Source organism: Microcaecilia unicolor, chromosome 3 (genome assembly GCF_901765095.1).
Source record: "Microcaecilia unicolor chromosome 3, aMicUni1.1, whole genome shotgun sequence".
Classification (NCBI taxonomy): Eukaryota; Metazoa; Chordata; class Amphibia; order Gymnophiona; family Siphonopidae; genus Microcaecilia; species Microcaecilia unicolor.
Window position 1 is genome coordinate 4,965,311 of NC_044033.1, and position 14,626 is coordinate 4,979,936.

The following is a 14,626-nucleotide window of genomic DNA, read 5'->3' on the forward strand; positions in this document are numbered from 1 at the left end:
GAAGGAGGTTGTCACTCAGAATTGTACGGTACATGGCCCCATCCATTCTCCCATTGATGCGGTGAAGTAGTCCTGTGCCCTTAGCAGAGAAACACCCCCAAAACATAACATTTCCACCTTCATGCTTGACAGTGGGGACGGTGTTCTTTGGGTCATAGGCAGCATTTCTCTTCCTCCAAACACGGCGAGTTGAGTTCATGCCAAAGAGCTCAATTTTTGTCTCATCTGACCACAGCACCTTCTCCCAATCACTCTCGGCATCATCCAGGTGTTCACTGGCAAACTTCAGACGGGCCGTCACATGTGCCTTCCGGAGCAGGGGGACCTTGCGGGCACTGCAGGATTGCAATCCGTTATGTCGTAATGTGTTACCAATGGTTTTCGTGGTGACAGTGGTCCCAGCTGCCTTGAGATCATTGACAAGTTCCCCCCTTGTAGTTGTAGGCTGATTTCTAACCTTCCTCATGATCAAGGATACCCCACGAGGTGAGATTTTGCGTGGAGCCCCAGATCTTTGTCGATTGACAGTCATTTTGTACTTCTTCCATTTTCTTACTATGGCACCAACAGTTGTCTCCTTCTCGCCCAGCGTCTTACTGATGGTTTTGTAGCCCATTCCAGCCTTGTGCAGGTGTATGATCTTGTCCCTGACATCCTTAGACAGCTCCTTGCTCTTGGCCATTTTGTAGAGGTTAGAGTCTGACTGATTCACTGAGTCCGTGGACAGGTGTCTTTCATACAGGTGACCATTGCCGACAGCTGTCTGTCATGCAGGTAACGAGTTGATTTGGAGCATCTACCTGGTCTGTAGGGGCCAGATCTCTTACTGGTTGGTGGGGGATCAAATACTTATTTCCCTCTGCAGAATGCAAATAAATTCATATACTTTCCACAATGTGATTTTCCGGATTTAATTTGTGATGTGCTATCTCTCACTGTTACCAATAACCTACCCTTCAATTATGGCTGCTCATGTCTTTGTCAGTGGGCAAACTTACAAAATCAGCAAGGGATCAAATACTTATTTCCCCCACTGTATATCTATATATATATCTATATATATATATCTATATCACACACACACATATATATCTTGATAGATATATGAAGAGAAAAATAAAATGGTAAAAATTATGTCTTATCTGATAATTTTCTTTCCTTTAGTAGAAGCAGATGAATACATTTACCAGCAGGTGGAGATAGAGAATACTGTACTGAAAGCAGAGGGCCTGGACAGCCTCCCCTCTAGTCAGTCAGTATATGTCACATCACAAAGCAGAGCCACAAGGAAAAACTCCACAAAAAACCTTCCTCACAAATCCTGAACAAATCTTAACAGTATCTCTTGATCCTTCCATGTGTTCACTTCTTATAATTTCGCACTATCCTAGACAACAAATCAAAGGTAAGAGAGACCCCGGTCAAACATACACTACAATGCGGCTGAACAGCTGGGATCCTGGATTCATGTACTGCTATTAAAGGAAAGAAAACGATCAGGTAAGACATAATTTTTACCATTTTATTTCTGTCTCTTCATATATCGCTTGAGCTCTCATGGAATGGGCCTACAACGCCAGAGGCTTCCTAAAGGAAAAGTCTACAGACCATTATTAGGAAGAGAAAAATCCACTGCTTATTTCTAGAACAAGCAGCATAAAATGTACTGTATTGTTCTGGGATCTTGCCAGGTACTTGTGACCTGGATTGGCCACTGTTGGAAACAGGATGCTGGGCTTGATGGACCTTCTGTCTGTCCCAGTATGGCAATACTTATGTGCTTCTGTAGAAGCCATCCAACCCTCTAAAAGACAGGTCAAGGAAATTGCTTCTTTGATCCAATGTGCCACAATCAACCTGGATGCCGCATAGCCCTGTCAAAGACCCAACAAGAGAACAAATAAATGTCTGAACATCGGAAGCCAGACATCTGCAAATAACGGAGGAACACCCTCTGAACATCCAAACACCAAAGCGTCGCAAGCTCCTCTGGGTAATCTTCCCAAGAAAAGGAAGGAAGAAAAAGAGGCTGACTGAGATGAAAAACTGAAAGGACCTAACCATCCGCAACATGACCCCCGACTCTGAAAACTGGAGAAAGGGAAGCTCATAAATTCTACGTGCCAAAGCCACGGCTACCAAAAACACTACCTTTAAAGGTGAGATCTTTATCAGAAGCCTTGCGCAGAGATTCAAATGGCACCCGCTGCAACACATTAAACACCAAATTCAAGTTCCAAGTTGGACAAGGGTGACGAATCAGAGGGTGCAAATGAAGAACACCCTTCAAAAACCTAACCACATCAGAATGCGCTACCAGAGACGAACCAGACATGCACCCTCGAAAACAGGCAACCACCGCCACCTGAACTTGAAGAGAATTATACACCAAACCCTTCTGAAGGCCTTCCTGCAGAAAAAGTCAACAGCTGAGACATCATTGCCCAGAAAGGGGACCAAATGTGCTCTGCACACCAGGCCTCAAAGGTGTGCCACATTCTAGCATACGCCGCAGTAGTAGAGCGTTTCCAAGCATGAAGAAGGGTTGCTATCATCGCATCTGAATACCACCTTCTTTCTCAACCGCTCAAGAGCCAGCCATCGTCTGCAGAAGAAATGGGGCACCTTGGCATTGATATGCGTTGCCATGAGATCAATCTCCGGCGTTCCTCACAGCTGCTGACTCAGATTTAACGTCAGGTTTAATGAGAGTTCCCATTCCGCACAATCTAGGAGACTGTAATTGAGAAAATCCGCTTGCACACTGAGCTGTCCCACTATGTGTGCCGTAGACAGACAAGAGTGGGCTTCCACCCAGTCTAGAAGACTCTGGGCTTCCATGGCCAATACAACACTGCTCATACTGCAGTCGATTTATGTATGCCACTGCAGTTGTGTTGTCCGAGAAAGCCCAAATTGCTTTGCCCTCCAATAAGTCCTGGAAAATGCGAAGGGCATTGTTGACCGTTCGCAGCTCCAGTCGATTGATCGGCCAGCTGGCTTCCAGCTCCGTCCATCGACCTTGCGCATGCCAGTGAAGGCAATGAGCCCACCAACAGTTCAGACTGGTATCCGTAACAACTACCACCAACGACGGAGACACTAGAGGCATCCACTTCCGCAAGGTGGAGTGAAGAAGCCACCAGTGGATGCTCGCTTGAGGCAACCATGGCAGTCTGTGCTGATAATCCTGGGACACAGGCGACCACCTGCTCAGCAACAAGTGCTGCAGCGGGCACTTGTGTGCCCTTGCCCACGGAAACCACATCCAGAGTAGCAGCCATGGACACCAGCAGTTGCACATAATCCCAAGTAAAGGGACTCGGAATTTTCAACAGAAGGTGCACCTGCCCCTGAAGTTTATCCCGGCGCAGATCCTGAAGTTTTCTTCTCCTGTTAATATCAAAGACCCACTGCTCTGTGGTTATATTGGCTCACTCCTTGTAAAAGAGAGTCAACCGACCCCCTACCTGAAACGGCAATGAGAGGGCCAGCATCCACGTCATTGGGAGGAGTGCCCTGTAGTCCCCTGACAGGCAGTGGTGCCTGTAGATCTCTTGTTGCCACAAAAGGAAGATTTCTGCTGAAAATGAAAGTACTAGAAACCTGTGGACATGTACCCCGGGCAATACCGTCTAACCTCCCAGAGCCGAAGCCTCACTGCACCAGGCCGAGGACCAGGCTTAGGTTTATCCTCCGGGAGTCACTGAGACTTAGAATCATCCAAATCCTTAACTTCTCAAGATCTTCCACAAAAAGCAGCTTGCCTCAAAAGGGTAACTTAGTGAGATGCTGTTTGGACGCCATGTCAGCTGCCCAACGCCGCAGCCACAAAAGATGCCAAGACGTAACCGCCAGAGCCATTTCCTTAGCCGAAACCTAGAGTAAATCATAAAGAGTCTGCTAAATACGCCAGACCCGACTCCAACCAGCTAAATTACAGGAGAACGCTGCAACTTGAAAGGAGATGAGAACTCCAGAACTCAAACATAAAAGCCTGTAGCTGCAACAATCCTACTAGGACACTGAAATTAGCAGAAGTTTGCAGCTCTGAGAGACTGCTGAAGCTTTTCACAGCTTTTGCTGTTTTCCATGAGGGAACTCTGGAAGGTTTCTGATATAGCCAGAGCCTGCAGCCCTGAGAGAGAGAAAGAGTGCCAAAATTTAATAAAAAGGCTTCCGCAGCTTCAAATGCCAGATGACCCAAGCAGTCCAAAGAGGCCTGCATAATTAAGGTCTGAGAGTCTGCAACTGTTCTGGGGTCTGCGTAATTAAGGTCTGAGACTCTGCAACTGCCCAGGGGGGAACTGAAAGAAATTTCTATTCCCATAAGAAACACAGGAAAAGAATCACACCGACAGGAGCCCAATCAAAAAACAAAAAACAAGAGAGTGTTAGGGCTCTAATCTGTGGAGAAGTGATATACAGGAGCTTTCACAAGCTCTTTTTTTTTTTTTTTTAAACCAGGGGCAAAAATAATAGGTGAAGAGAGACTGTATCATAAATCACCCAAACGACACACACACACACACAATGAAGTGTTGTCAGGGAACATAGCAGCTGCTAAGCAAACAGACTGCAGATATTCAAGAGTAGGCAACACTGGAAGAAGGAACCCACTAGCAGAAAAAAGTCTCCATTTACACTGCGAACCTAAGAGTACCACAAGCAGGAAACTGTTGGTCCTTTAGTGCTGCTGAGATGGAAAACATGGTGCCAAACCCGGAGACACAAAACGGTGGAGAGAAGAAAATGTCTCTGGAGAGGCTACATCTTTGCTTCTAGCTAACCATGCAAACAGTAGTCTAGGTGTGAAGGGAACCGCCAAGAAAAAGAAGCAAGAAAGGGGGACCAGAACCAGCAACCTGAGCAACAAAGGAAAGACAGAAAAAGGGGTACTTGAACAAGTTTTGGTACATCTATCTCCACCATCTGAATAAGACCAAATGAAGGAAGGAAGGCATGGCAGGGACCTGGCACCATCAAGTTTCACCCCAGCTCCAAGAATGCTCAGCATATAGAAAAGGAGCCTTTTCCTTTGGCAGAAGTTTCTGCTCAACATACACTTAGAAATTCCCCTACATCAACAGCTGATCGAGAAGCACCAGATGGGAGCTGCGCGTAACATCCACCATCCACTGGAGACAGAATTATACTGAACATTCTACAGCTGTACAAGGCTCTAAGAGGGCAAATCACACCGAAATACTTTCCGTTTGTCTCCATCTGCTGGTGGGCGGTTACAACTATGCATTCATCTGGACTGGTCTGGTAAGGATGTCAAGGAAGGTACTACTTTTAAAATGAAAAGGAGGAAATATTTTTTCACTCAACGAATAGCTAAGCTCTGGAACTCGTAGCCAGAAGATGTGGTAACAGCAGTTAGCATATCTGGGTTTAAAAAAGGTTTGGACAAGTTCCTGGAGAAAAAGTCCATAGTCTGTTATTGAGATGGACATGGGATTGACAGCATGAAATGCTGCTACTAATTGGGTTTCTACAGCTACCTGTGACCTGGATTGGCCACTGTTGGAAGCAGGATACTGGGCTAGATGGATCATTGGTCTGACCTATTATGGTTATTCTTATGCTCTTAACTCTCTTCACATAGGCCATGACAGATAGAAATTACTCCAAGTGCCTGGATGCTTTCTGCCTGTGCAGTCTGTTGAGCCATTTGCATTCTTACAAGTAGGCAAAAGTTGCACTAAAATATATACAGACAGGCAGGCTGATTTCCTGCACCACTGCAGCCAATACTCACCTCCTGTCATTCCCAAGTACATCAAAGAAGCCAACCTCTGGGCATGTGTCAGGATTGTATGGCCCCAGCTGGACCTGCTTGTGCAGTGCCACAAGTTTGAGTTTCTCTTCGTAGGTTGGATGGAAAGCTTTTCCATCTTTTTCTGCAAGAAATAAATAAAGTGTTAGCTATCCATTGATGATCAAAATTCAGATCAGGTCATTTGCACCAAGGCATATCGGTATAAACAACAACCAAAACTGAGTGCTTTTCATAATTTAGCTGACAAACCTCTACCTTAAAAAAAAAAAATACCCAATGACAAGATCCCCACAACAGAATTTGGGAGCTTTAGAGGAAAACCAGACTCCCCCACCCAAGACAGTCTAGTTTGCGACAGTGAAAGGGATATACATGCTGATGTTACATCTACATTGAGTAGAGAAGCTGATCTAAGTTTCTTCTTCCTGAGACAGAAAGCAAAACACAAAAAAAGACAAGTGTTAAGTGACAAGGAAAACGCTTTTGTTTCCCATTTGCTAGCAGGGATAGAGGACAGTCACTTGGATTCTAAAATTTTATGATAGGACAGAACCCTAAAAACCTTGCCAATATTCAAAGTAAGCTCTGAAAAAATGTCAGTGATTTGATTCTAATAACACTACTGATCTTATATCATTCCACTTCAGTACTCATGTGCATACCACACTTGCCTGTATTCACAAGCCAAATTTAATGGTTGCTATCTTGGGACTCCTTTCTCATTCAATGGTCAAGAAAAACATCTTTCCATTTACATTTTTTTATGCAATTCAAAATTTTTTTTCTTTAGACTGAGCTCCAAACTTGACAATGAAATCATAGAGCACTTATCTTTTTTAACTTATGTTGTCATATGTGTTGACTACTGAGTCACTTGTCCCTTCGGTGGCCTGCCTTTTCGCTCTCAGGCTTCCTCAGGGGACTGACTATGACAAAGATGCAATCTATGTTCTATTAATGTCACATCTGCTCAATGACAGAACTCACAATTTATTTTAATTCTTGTATGTGTGGACAGACTGCATATCTTTGGTGGGCTTCCTTGTCCACCTGCTACAACCGCTCATCTTGCCAATTTTCAAAATAAACCACTAAACTGAGTCCGAGTTAGCCGTCCTGCAGTCTATAGAACCAACATGTATATAACATACAGAAACCTGTCCATCAGGGCCTCATCCCAGAAGAGAAATGTTCATACTCTCTCGCGCCCTGTTGCGGCTGAGCCCTGCTGGCATTTCAACAGTACTGAGAGATTCAGTCTAATATGTTTATGTTTATTTAAAAACTTGCTATACCAGTAAGCTGTACAAGTGACAGAGCTTCACAAAATAAAACAAAATGGAAAAGGAAATGCATAAACAGTGTAATTCAAATATATTCAGACCTCGCTCAGCAGAAGCTACAACTACTACACTCATTCTGGGAACATGGGGGAAAAGGGCAAAAATGAAAAAAAAAAAAAATACAGGCTCCAAGTTTACTTCTACGGTTCTACTGAAATTTAAGACCAACTGACAAAGCCAATGACAAGCAGAGTTGCAGGTCACAAAGTCACTGAAAAGCACTCCTGGCAAATTTTAAACAAATCAGAGAAACTATTTCAGCTCTGGAATCTGTTGCCAGCGAAAGTGGTAAAAGCAGTTAGCATAGCTGGGTTTACAAAAGGTTTGAATAAGTTCCTGGAGGGAAAGTCCACTAACAGTAACGGTAGACATGGGGAAAGCAATATGACATAAGACATAAGCATCGCCACACTGGGACAGACCAAAGGTCCATCTAGCCCAGCACCCTGTCTCCGACAGTGGCCAATCCAGGTCACAATCACCCGACAAGATGGAATGTTACCTACTTCTTAGGATCCCACCACGTACCTGTGGTCCCAGATTGGCCATTGACCCAGCATAACAATTCTTATGCTGTTACAACGAATGGATCACCTGAATGATGGAAGAGAAAGAGCTATCAAGTTCCCAACTGTCTACTAACTTCCGACACTGAAATCCAGTGGCCCCAGCAACAGAAACGCCTTACTTGGTCAATTTTCAAAGGCAAGCAAGTTACAAACCACCAAGTTTCAGAGTTTTCAGTGCTCTGTCAAGATACATCTAATGCATTGTGTTACTACACTGACACACATCTGAAAAGGTGCTGAGAGAAGACCTGTTGAGGGGAAGAAAACTTCACTGGCAAGTATCTTACCTGCTGGGAAACTGCAATTAGCTAGGGAAACGGTAGACTTGGGGTTACATTATTATTATTACATTTGTATCCCGCGCTTTCCCACTCAAAGCAGGCTCAATGCGGCTTACATAGTAAAAGGAATACAGAATATTATTAGAGGGTAAAAGTTACGTATATCAGATGGATACCTGTAATTTCATTATCTTTTTCTTACTTAAAGTCAGAGTGGGTTTCATACAAAAGCTGTTTTAAAGTCTAGTTTAGTATTTTAGGTTGCGTTTTACAGTTTACCATAACCATCACTTTTGAAGGAAGCCTCTGTCTAGAGTGATGAAGAAGCCGATTTAGATTGAGTGGTTCACACAGAACCATGACTGGCATATAAATCTGTTCAGGAAAGGCAGGGTAGGAAGAAAAGGGAGGGGAAGTGGCATTATATATTAAGTATAATATTAAAGCCACACAATTGCAGCACCTACAGGGTAAGGCTGAGGCACTGTGGATCAATCTGAAAAGAGGAAATGGCAAATGTATTTACATTTGTGCGATATACAGGCCTCATTCAAACAGAAGAAATGGACAGATTTATTTGAAGATATTTAAAATATAGCTGTGAAAGGGGAAGTACTACTAATAGGTGAGTTTAATATGCCAGATGTTGATTGAGGTGTCCTTACTGTGGGATATACAGGGGGAACTACTCCAGCAGCTGGTAATAGAAGCCATATGGGATGAGGCCATACTGGACTTAGTGCTTCGTAATGGGGAGAGTGTTTCTGATGTTATAGCGGGTGATCATCTGGCATCCAGTGATCATCAGATGGTGAGGAAGATGGGCTACAATATCTGGAAAAGCTAAAAGCTGGTAAATTAGTCAGGAAAGCAAAGATGAAAAAAGAGGAAAAAAAACAGCCAATAAGGTAAAATGGGGGGGGGACAAGACATTATTTAGATACATAGTGAAAGGAAGAAGCACAAAAGTGGCATCTGAGACTCAAGGGCCAAGGAGAGGAATATGTAGAAGCTGATAAGGATAAGGCAGAACTGCTTAACAAATACTTCTGTTCTGTGTTCACAGATGAACGGCCAGAGTAGGATCGCAGAAGACAAATACAAATACGAACGAAAGATTTTTAGAAGACTGGGTTAATGAGGAGTTGGCTAAACTAAGCAATAGTGCCATATGACATACATCTGAGGGTACTGAAGGAACTTAGGGAAGTTCTGGAGACACCGTCGTCTCCCTTTTTCAATGCTTCTCTAGAGTCGTGAGTGGTCCCAGAGGACTGGAGAAGGGTGGAAATGGACCCTCTCCACAAAAACGGAAGGAAGAGGTTGAGAATTAGAGGCCCATTAGTCTGGAAACATGTAAAACAGAGAATAGTGAGGTTTCTGGAATTGGACTGCAGAATCTGAAGCTGCGTGGCTCTACCAGAGGCAGGTCTTGTCAAACATGATTAATTTCTTTGACTGGGTGGCCACAGACTTGGATTGAGGGAGCGCACTAGATGTGGTGTACCTAAATTTCAGCAAAGCCTTTGACACAGCTCCACACAGATGACTCATAAATCAACTGAGTGCCCTCAATATGGGCACTGGGTTAGGAACTCGTTGGGTGAAAGGTGATAAAGATTAGTAGTAAATGGAGCTCACTCTGAGGAAAAGGGATGAACTGCAAAGCTCAGTTCTTTGTTCGATTCTTTATAACATTTTTGTTAGTGAAATTGTCGATGGGCTGTCTGGTAAGACTTGTCTTTCTGCAGATAATACAAAAATCTGAAATAGGATAGACACCCCTGATACTGTGGATAAAATGAGAAGGAACCTAGTGAAACTTGAGGAATGGTCCATAATTTGCCAGTTAAGATTTAATGGTAAAAAGAAATATAGGGTCATGAATTTGGGGGTACCCAAAGGGGCGGTACAATTTACATATCAACACAGTAAATGTCAGCAGATAAAGACCTGCATATGTCTCTGTGTGTGTGTATATACACCACACAAATATAATATAAAATACATAAATCTTAGAACAAGATCAACAAAAATTCTCAAAACATACTAATAGAAATAAAACATAGAAAAGAAAATAACACAATACCTTTTTTATTGGACTAACTTAATACATTTAAATGTATCTATCTCTATCTCTAATTGTGTCCGTCAACCAGCAGGTGGAGATAGAGAACTGCAAACTGAGCTAAGGCATCTCTCTAAGCATCCAGTCTAGCTCCTTAGTATTTGCATAGACAAGCAGTAAGGATAAACCCAGAACACACACAACCAGACAAGCAAACACGTGTGGAACTCTCTCATTTCTGGATAACTTGTAGAGAAAGCGAAGATACTTACCTGTAGCAGGTATTCTCCGAGGACAGCAGGCTGATTGTTCTCACATGTGGGTCGACATCTGTGGCGGCCCAGGAATCGGGAAAAATTTTGCAAGCAAAATAATAAAGTCTTTCCAGAGAGTTCCGTCATGCGAGCAATGTGAACCGCGCATGTGCGAACGACTTCCTGCCCGCCGTGCGAGCGTGCCTCTTTAGTTTAATCAAAAAGCGTAAAACAATAACAACTCCAAATGGGAGGAGGGCGTGTTTGTGAGAACAATCAGCCTGCTTCCTCGGAGAATATCTGCTACAGGTAAGTATCTTCGCTTTCTCCGAGGACAAGCAGGCTGCTTGTTCTCACATGTGGGGTATCCTTAGCAACCAGGCTCACTCAAAAACAATGACATTGGTCAACTGGGCCTCGCAATGGCTAGGACATAACATAGATTGACTTGAAAACCAAAATCAACTAACAGAGTGCAGCCTGGAACAGAATCAAAATGGGTCTAGGGGGGTAGAGTTGGATTCTAAACCCCGAACAGATTCTGCAGCACCGACTGCCCAAAACTGACTGTTGCGTCGGGTATCTTGCTAAAGGCAGTAGTGAGATGTTGAATGTGTGGACTGATGACCACGTTGCAGCCCTACAAATCTCTTCAATGGAGGCCGACTTTAAGTGGGCCACAGACGCAGCCATGGCTCTAACATTATGAGCTGTGACATGACCTGTAGAGTCAGCCCAACTTGGGCATAAGTGAAAGAAATGCAATCTGCTAACCAATTAGAAATTATGCGTTTTCTGGTGGCGACTCCCCTCCTGTTCGGGTCGAAATAAACAAACACTAGGCGGACTGTCTGAAGGGCTTTGTCCGCTCAACGTAAAAGGCCAATGCTCTCTTACAGTCCAAGGTATGTAAACTGCTTTCGCCAGGGCGGGGTATGAGGACGGGGAAAAAAAATGTTGGCAAGACAATTGATGGTTCAGATGGAACTCCGACACCACCTTAGGAAGGAACTTAGGGTGCGTATGGAGGACTCTCTGTTGTGATGAAACTTGATATAACGTGCATGCACTACCAAGGCCTGAAGCTCACCGACTCTACGAGCTGAAGTAACAGCCACCAAGAAATGACCTTCCAGGTCATGATGGCAGGAATTCATGGGCCAAAAAGGAGCTTTCATCAGCTGGGTGAGAACGACGTTGAGATGCCATGACACTGGTGGAGGTTTGACAGGGGGCTTTGACAAAAGCAAACCTCTCATGAAGCGAACAACTAAAGGATGTCCAGAGATAGGCATACCCTCTACATGGCGATAAGCACTAATCGCACTAAGGTAAACTCTTACGGAGTGGTCTTGAGACCAGACTCTGACAAGTCTGTTCTGTTGTGGGCCTGAAGCCTGGAACAGAACTGAGGGACCTTGTGATTGATCTGAGTGGCAAAAAGATCCACCAAGGGGGTGCCCCATGCTCAGAAGATCTTGCGGACAACATCCATGTTCAGTGACCACTCGTGAGGTTGCGTTACCCTGCTCTGTCTGTCGGCCAGACTGTTGTTTATGCCTGCCAGATAAGTGGCTTGGAGAAACATGCTGTGACAGCGTGCCCAAAGCCACATCTGGACGGCTTCCTGACACAGAGGGCGAGATCCAGTGCCCCCCTGCTTGTTGGTATAATACATGGCAACCTAATTGTCTGTCTGAATCAATATGACTTGGTTGGACAGCCGGTCTCTGAAAGCCTTTAGAGCGTTTTCAGATCGCTCGCAATTCCAGGAGATTGATCTGAAGACCTTTTCTTCTGAAAGGACCAAGCTCCTTGAGTGTCAAGTCCATCTACATGAGCTCCCCACCCCAGGAGGGATGCATCCGTCGTCAGCACTTTTTGTGGCTAAGGAATTTGGAATGGACGTCCCAAGGTCAAATTGGGCCGAATTGTCAACCACCGCAAGGAATTCCGAAAGTCAGTGGACAGTTGGATCACATCCGCTAGACTTCCCGCAGCTTGATACCATTGGGAAGCTAGGGTCCAATGAGCTGATCTCATGTGTAGGCGTGCCATGGGAGTCACGTGAACTGTGGAGGCCGTGTGCCCCAGAAGTCTCAACATCTACCGAGCTGTGATGTGTTGAGACGCTCGAACCAAGGACACTAGGGACAGGAGGTTGTCTGCCCTCGCCTCGGGGAGATAAGCTCGAGCTGTCTTTGTGTTCAACAGTGCTCCAATGAAGTCCAATTTTTGAACTGGTTTGAGATGGGACTTGGAATAATTGATCATGAACCCCAGTAGTTCTAGCACCTGAAATAACTGTAGAGTGCCTGCCTCCGAGGTGCTCTTCACCGGCCAATCGTCGAGATAAGGGAACACATGCACTCCCAGTCTGCGTAGCGATGCTGCGACTACCACCAGGCACTCTGTGAACATTCTGGGCGCAGACGCTAGACCAAAGGACAGTACACAGTACTGAAAGTGCTGAGTTCCCAGCCAAAATCGAAGATACTTCCTGTGAGCTGGGAGTATCGAGATGTGTGTATAAGCATCCTTTAAGTCCAGAGAGCATAGCCAATCGTTCTCCTGAATCATGGGAAGAAGGGTGCCCAGGGAAAACATCCTGAACTTTTCTTGAACCAGATAACTGTTCAGGCCCCTTAGGTCTAGGATGAAACACATTCCCCCTGTTTTCTTTTGCACAAGGAAGTACCTGGAATAGAATCCCCAGCCCTGCTTCCCCTGGTTGAACGGGTTTGACCGCACTGGTCTTTAGAAGGGGGAGAGCTCCTCTGCAAGTACCTGCTTGTGCTGGGAGCTGTAAGAATGAGCTCCTGGTGGGCAATTTGGAGGTTTGGATTCCAGATTGAGGGTGTATCCTAACCGGACTATTTGAAGAACCCACTGGTCGGAGGTTATGAGAGGCCACCTTGGCCTCCCCCCTACCGGCAAGTCATCCTGTACAGACACTTTTACTGAGGCTATGCTGAACTGGAGACAGTCAAAAGCCCGTCCCTTGCTTTTGCTGGGGAGCAGAGTGGGCTTTAGTCGCACGCTGTTGACGAGAATGAGCGTGCTGGGGCTGAGCCTGGGCAGGCTGCCAAGAAGCAGGAGTGAACCTACGCCTAGAGTAGGAATAGGGAGCATTTCTCTTCCCTCCAAAAAACCTCCTAGATGAGTAGGCTGTAGGAGAAGGCGCCCGGTGGGAGAGAGAATCCATAGCATCATTATGCTTCTTAATCTGATTAACGAGATCCTCTACTTTCTCTCCAAAAAGATTGTGCCCCCCCCCCCCCCCTCAGCAAGGAACATCTGCCATCCGCTGCTGGACAGAATGATCCAGGTCAGAGACACAAAACCATGAGAGTCTGCGCATCACTATACCTTGAGCAGCGATCCTGGATGTCATGCCAAAAGTACCCCTGGCCAGGAACTTGCGACACGCCTTCTGCTGCCTGACCACCTAGTGAAAAGGCTCGGCTAACTCCATAGGGAGTGCCTCAACCAAGCTGGACATTTGACTTATTGAGTCCCGCAAGTGTACGCTCGTGAAGAGCTGGTATGACTGGATCTTGGCAGCGAGTATAGGGGCCTGATACGTCTTTCTCCCAAAAGAGTCAAGAGTCCTAGCTTCTTCACCTGGGGACGCCGAAGCATAGTCTAGCTCTCTTGAGAGCGGAATCCACCAACATGGAATTGTGGGGTAATTGGGACCTCATCAATCCAGGTTCACTATGGATCTGGTATTGGGACTCAACTTCTTGGGAACCACAGGGCCAGATAGAGGGGCGGACCAGTTTCTCATAAGGACTTCCTTCAGTATCTTATGCAGAGGGACTGTCACAGCCTCTTTAGGTGGAGAATAATAATCCAGGAGTTCCAGCATGTCAGGTCTGGGCTTATCCTCAACCTCCACAGGGAAGGGGAATAGCCCGTAACCATTTCCCGGACCAAAAGAGGAAAAAGAGAGACTCTCTGGTGGAGATAGTCTTCTTTCCAGCGGAGAAGGGTCACAGGGAATCCCAAAGGACTCATCAGAAGAGAAGTACCTGGGATCTTCCTCTGATTCCCACGAGCGCTCACCTGCTCAGTGTCAGACACAACCTGTGTCAAGGTACTCTAACAGTAGTCTCCACCCAGGATGTCGCTGTACACCTCGTAGAATGAGCCTGCAAGGCCTGAGAAACCTGATTCCCCAAAAGCAAATAAGCCCCGACACGAAAGTCTCCTTCAGCCATCTAGCAACTGTGGGCTTGGAAGCCATGAGACCATGCCTCTGTTTACCAAAAAGCACAATAGTCTGTCTGATTTGTGACACTAATTCATGACTTCCAGATATCT

At 45.4% G+C, this 14,626-nt stretch overlaps 1 protein-coding gene across 1 annotated transcript in view; it reads right to left on the minus strand.

Moving 5' to 3' along the window:
* Positions 1–14,626, minus strand: part of ACBD3 (acyl-CoA binding domain containing 3) — a 112,499-nt gene that overhangs the window by 59,133 nt on the left and 38,740 nt on the right. Inside the window, exon 2 of the mRNA XM_030195721.1 lies at positions 5,765–5,906. Within this exon, the coding sequence (XP_030051581.1) occupies positions 5,765–5,906 (142 nt within the window). The remainder of the gene's footprint in view (positions 1–5,764; positions 5,907–14,626) is intronic.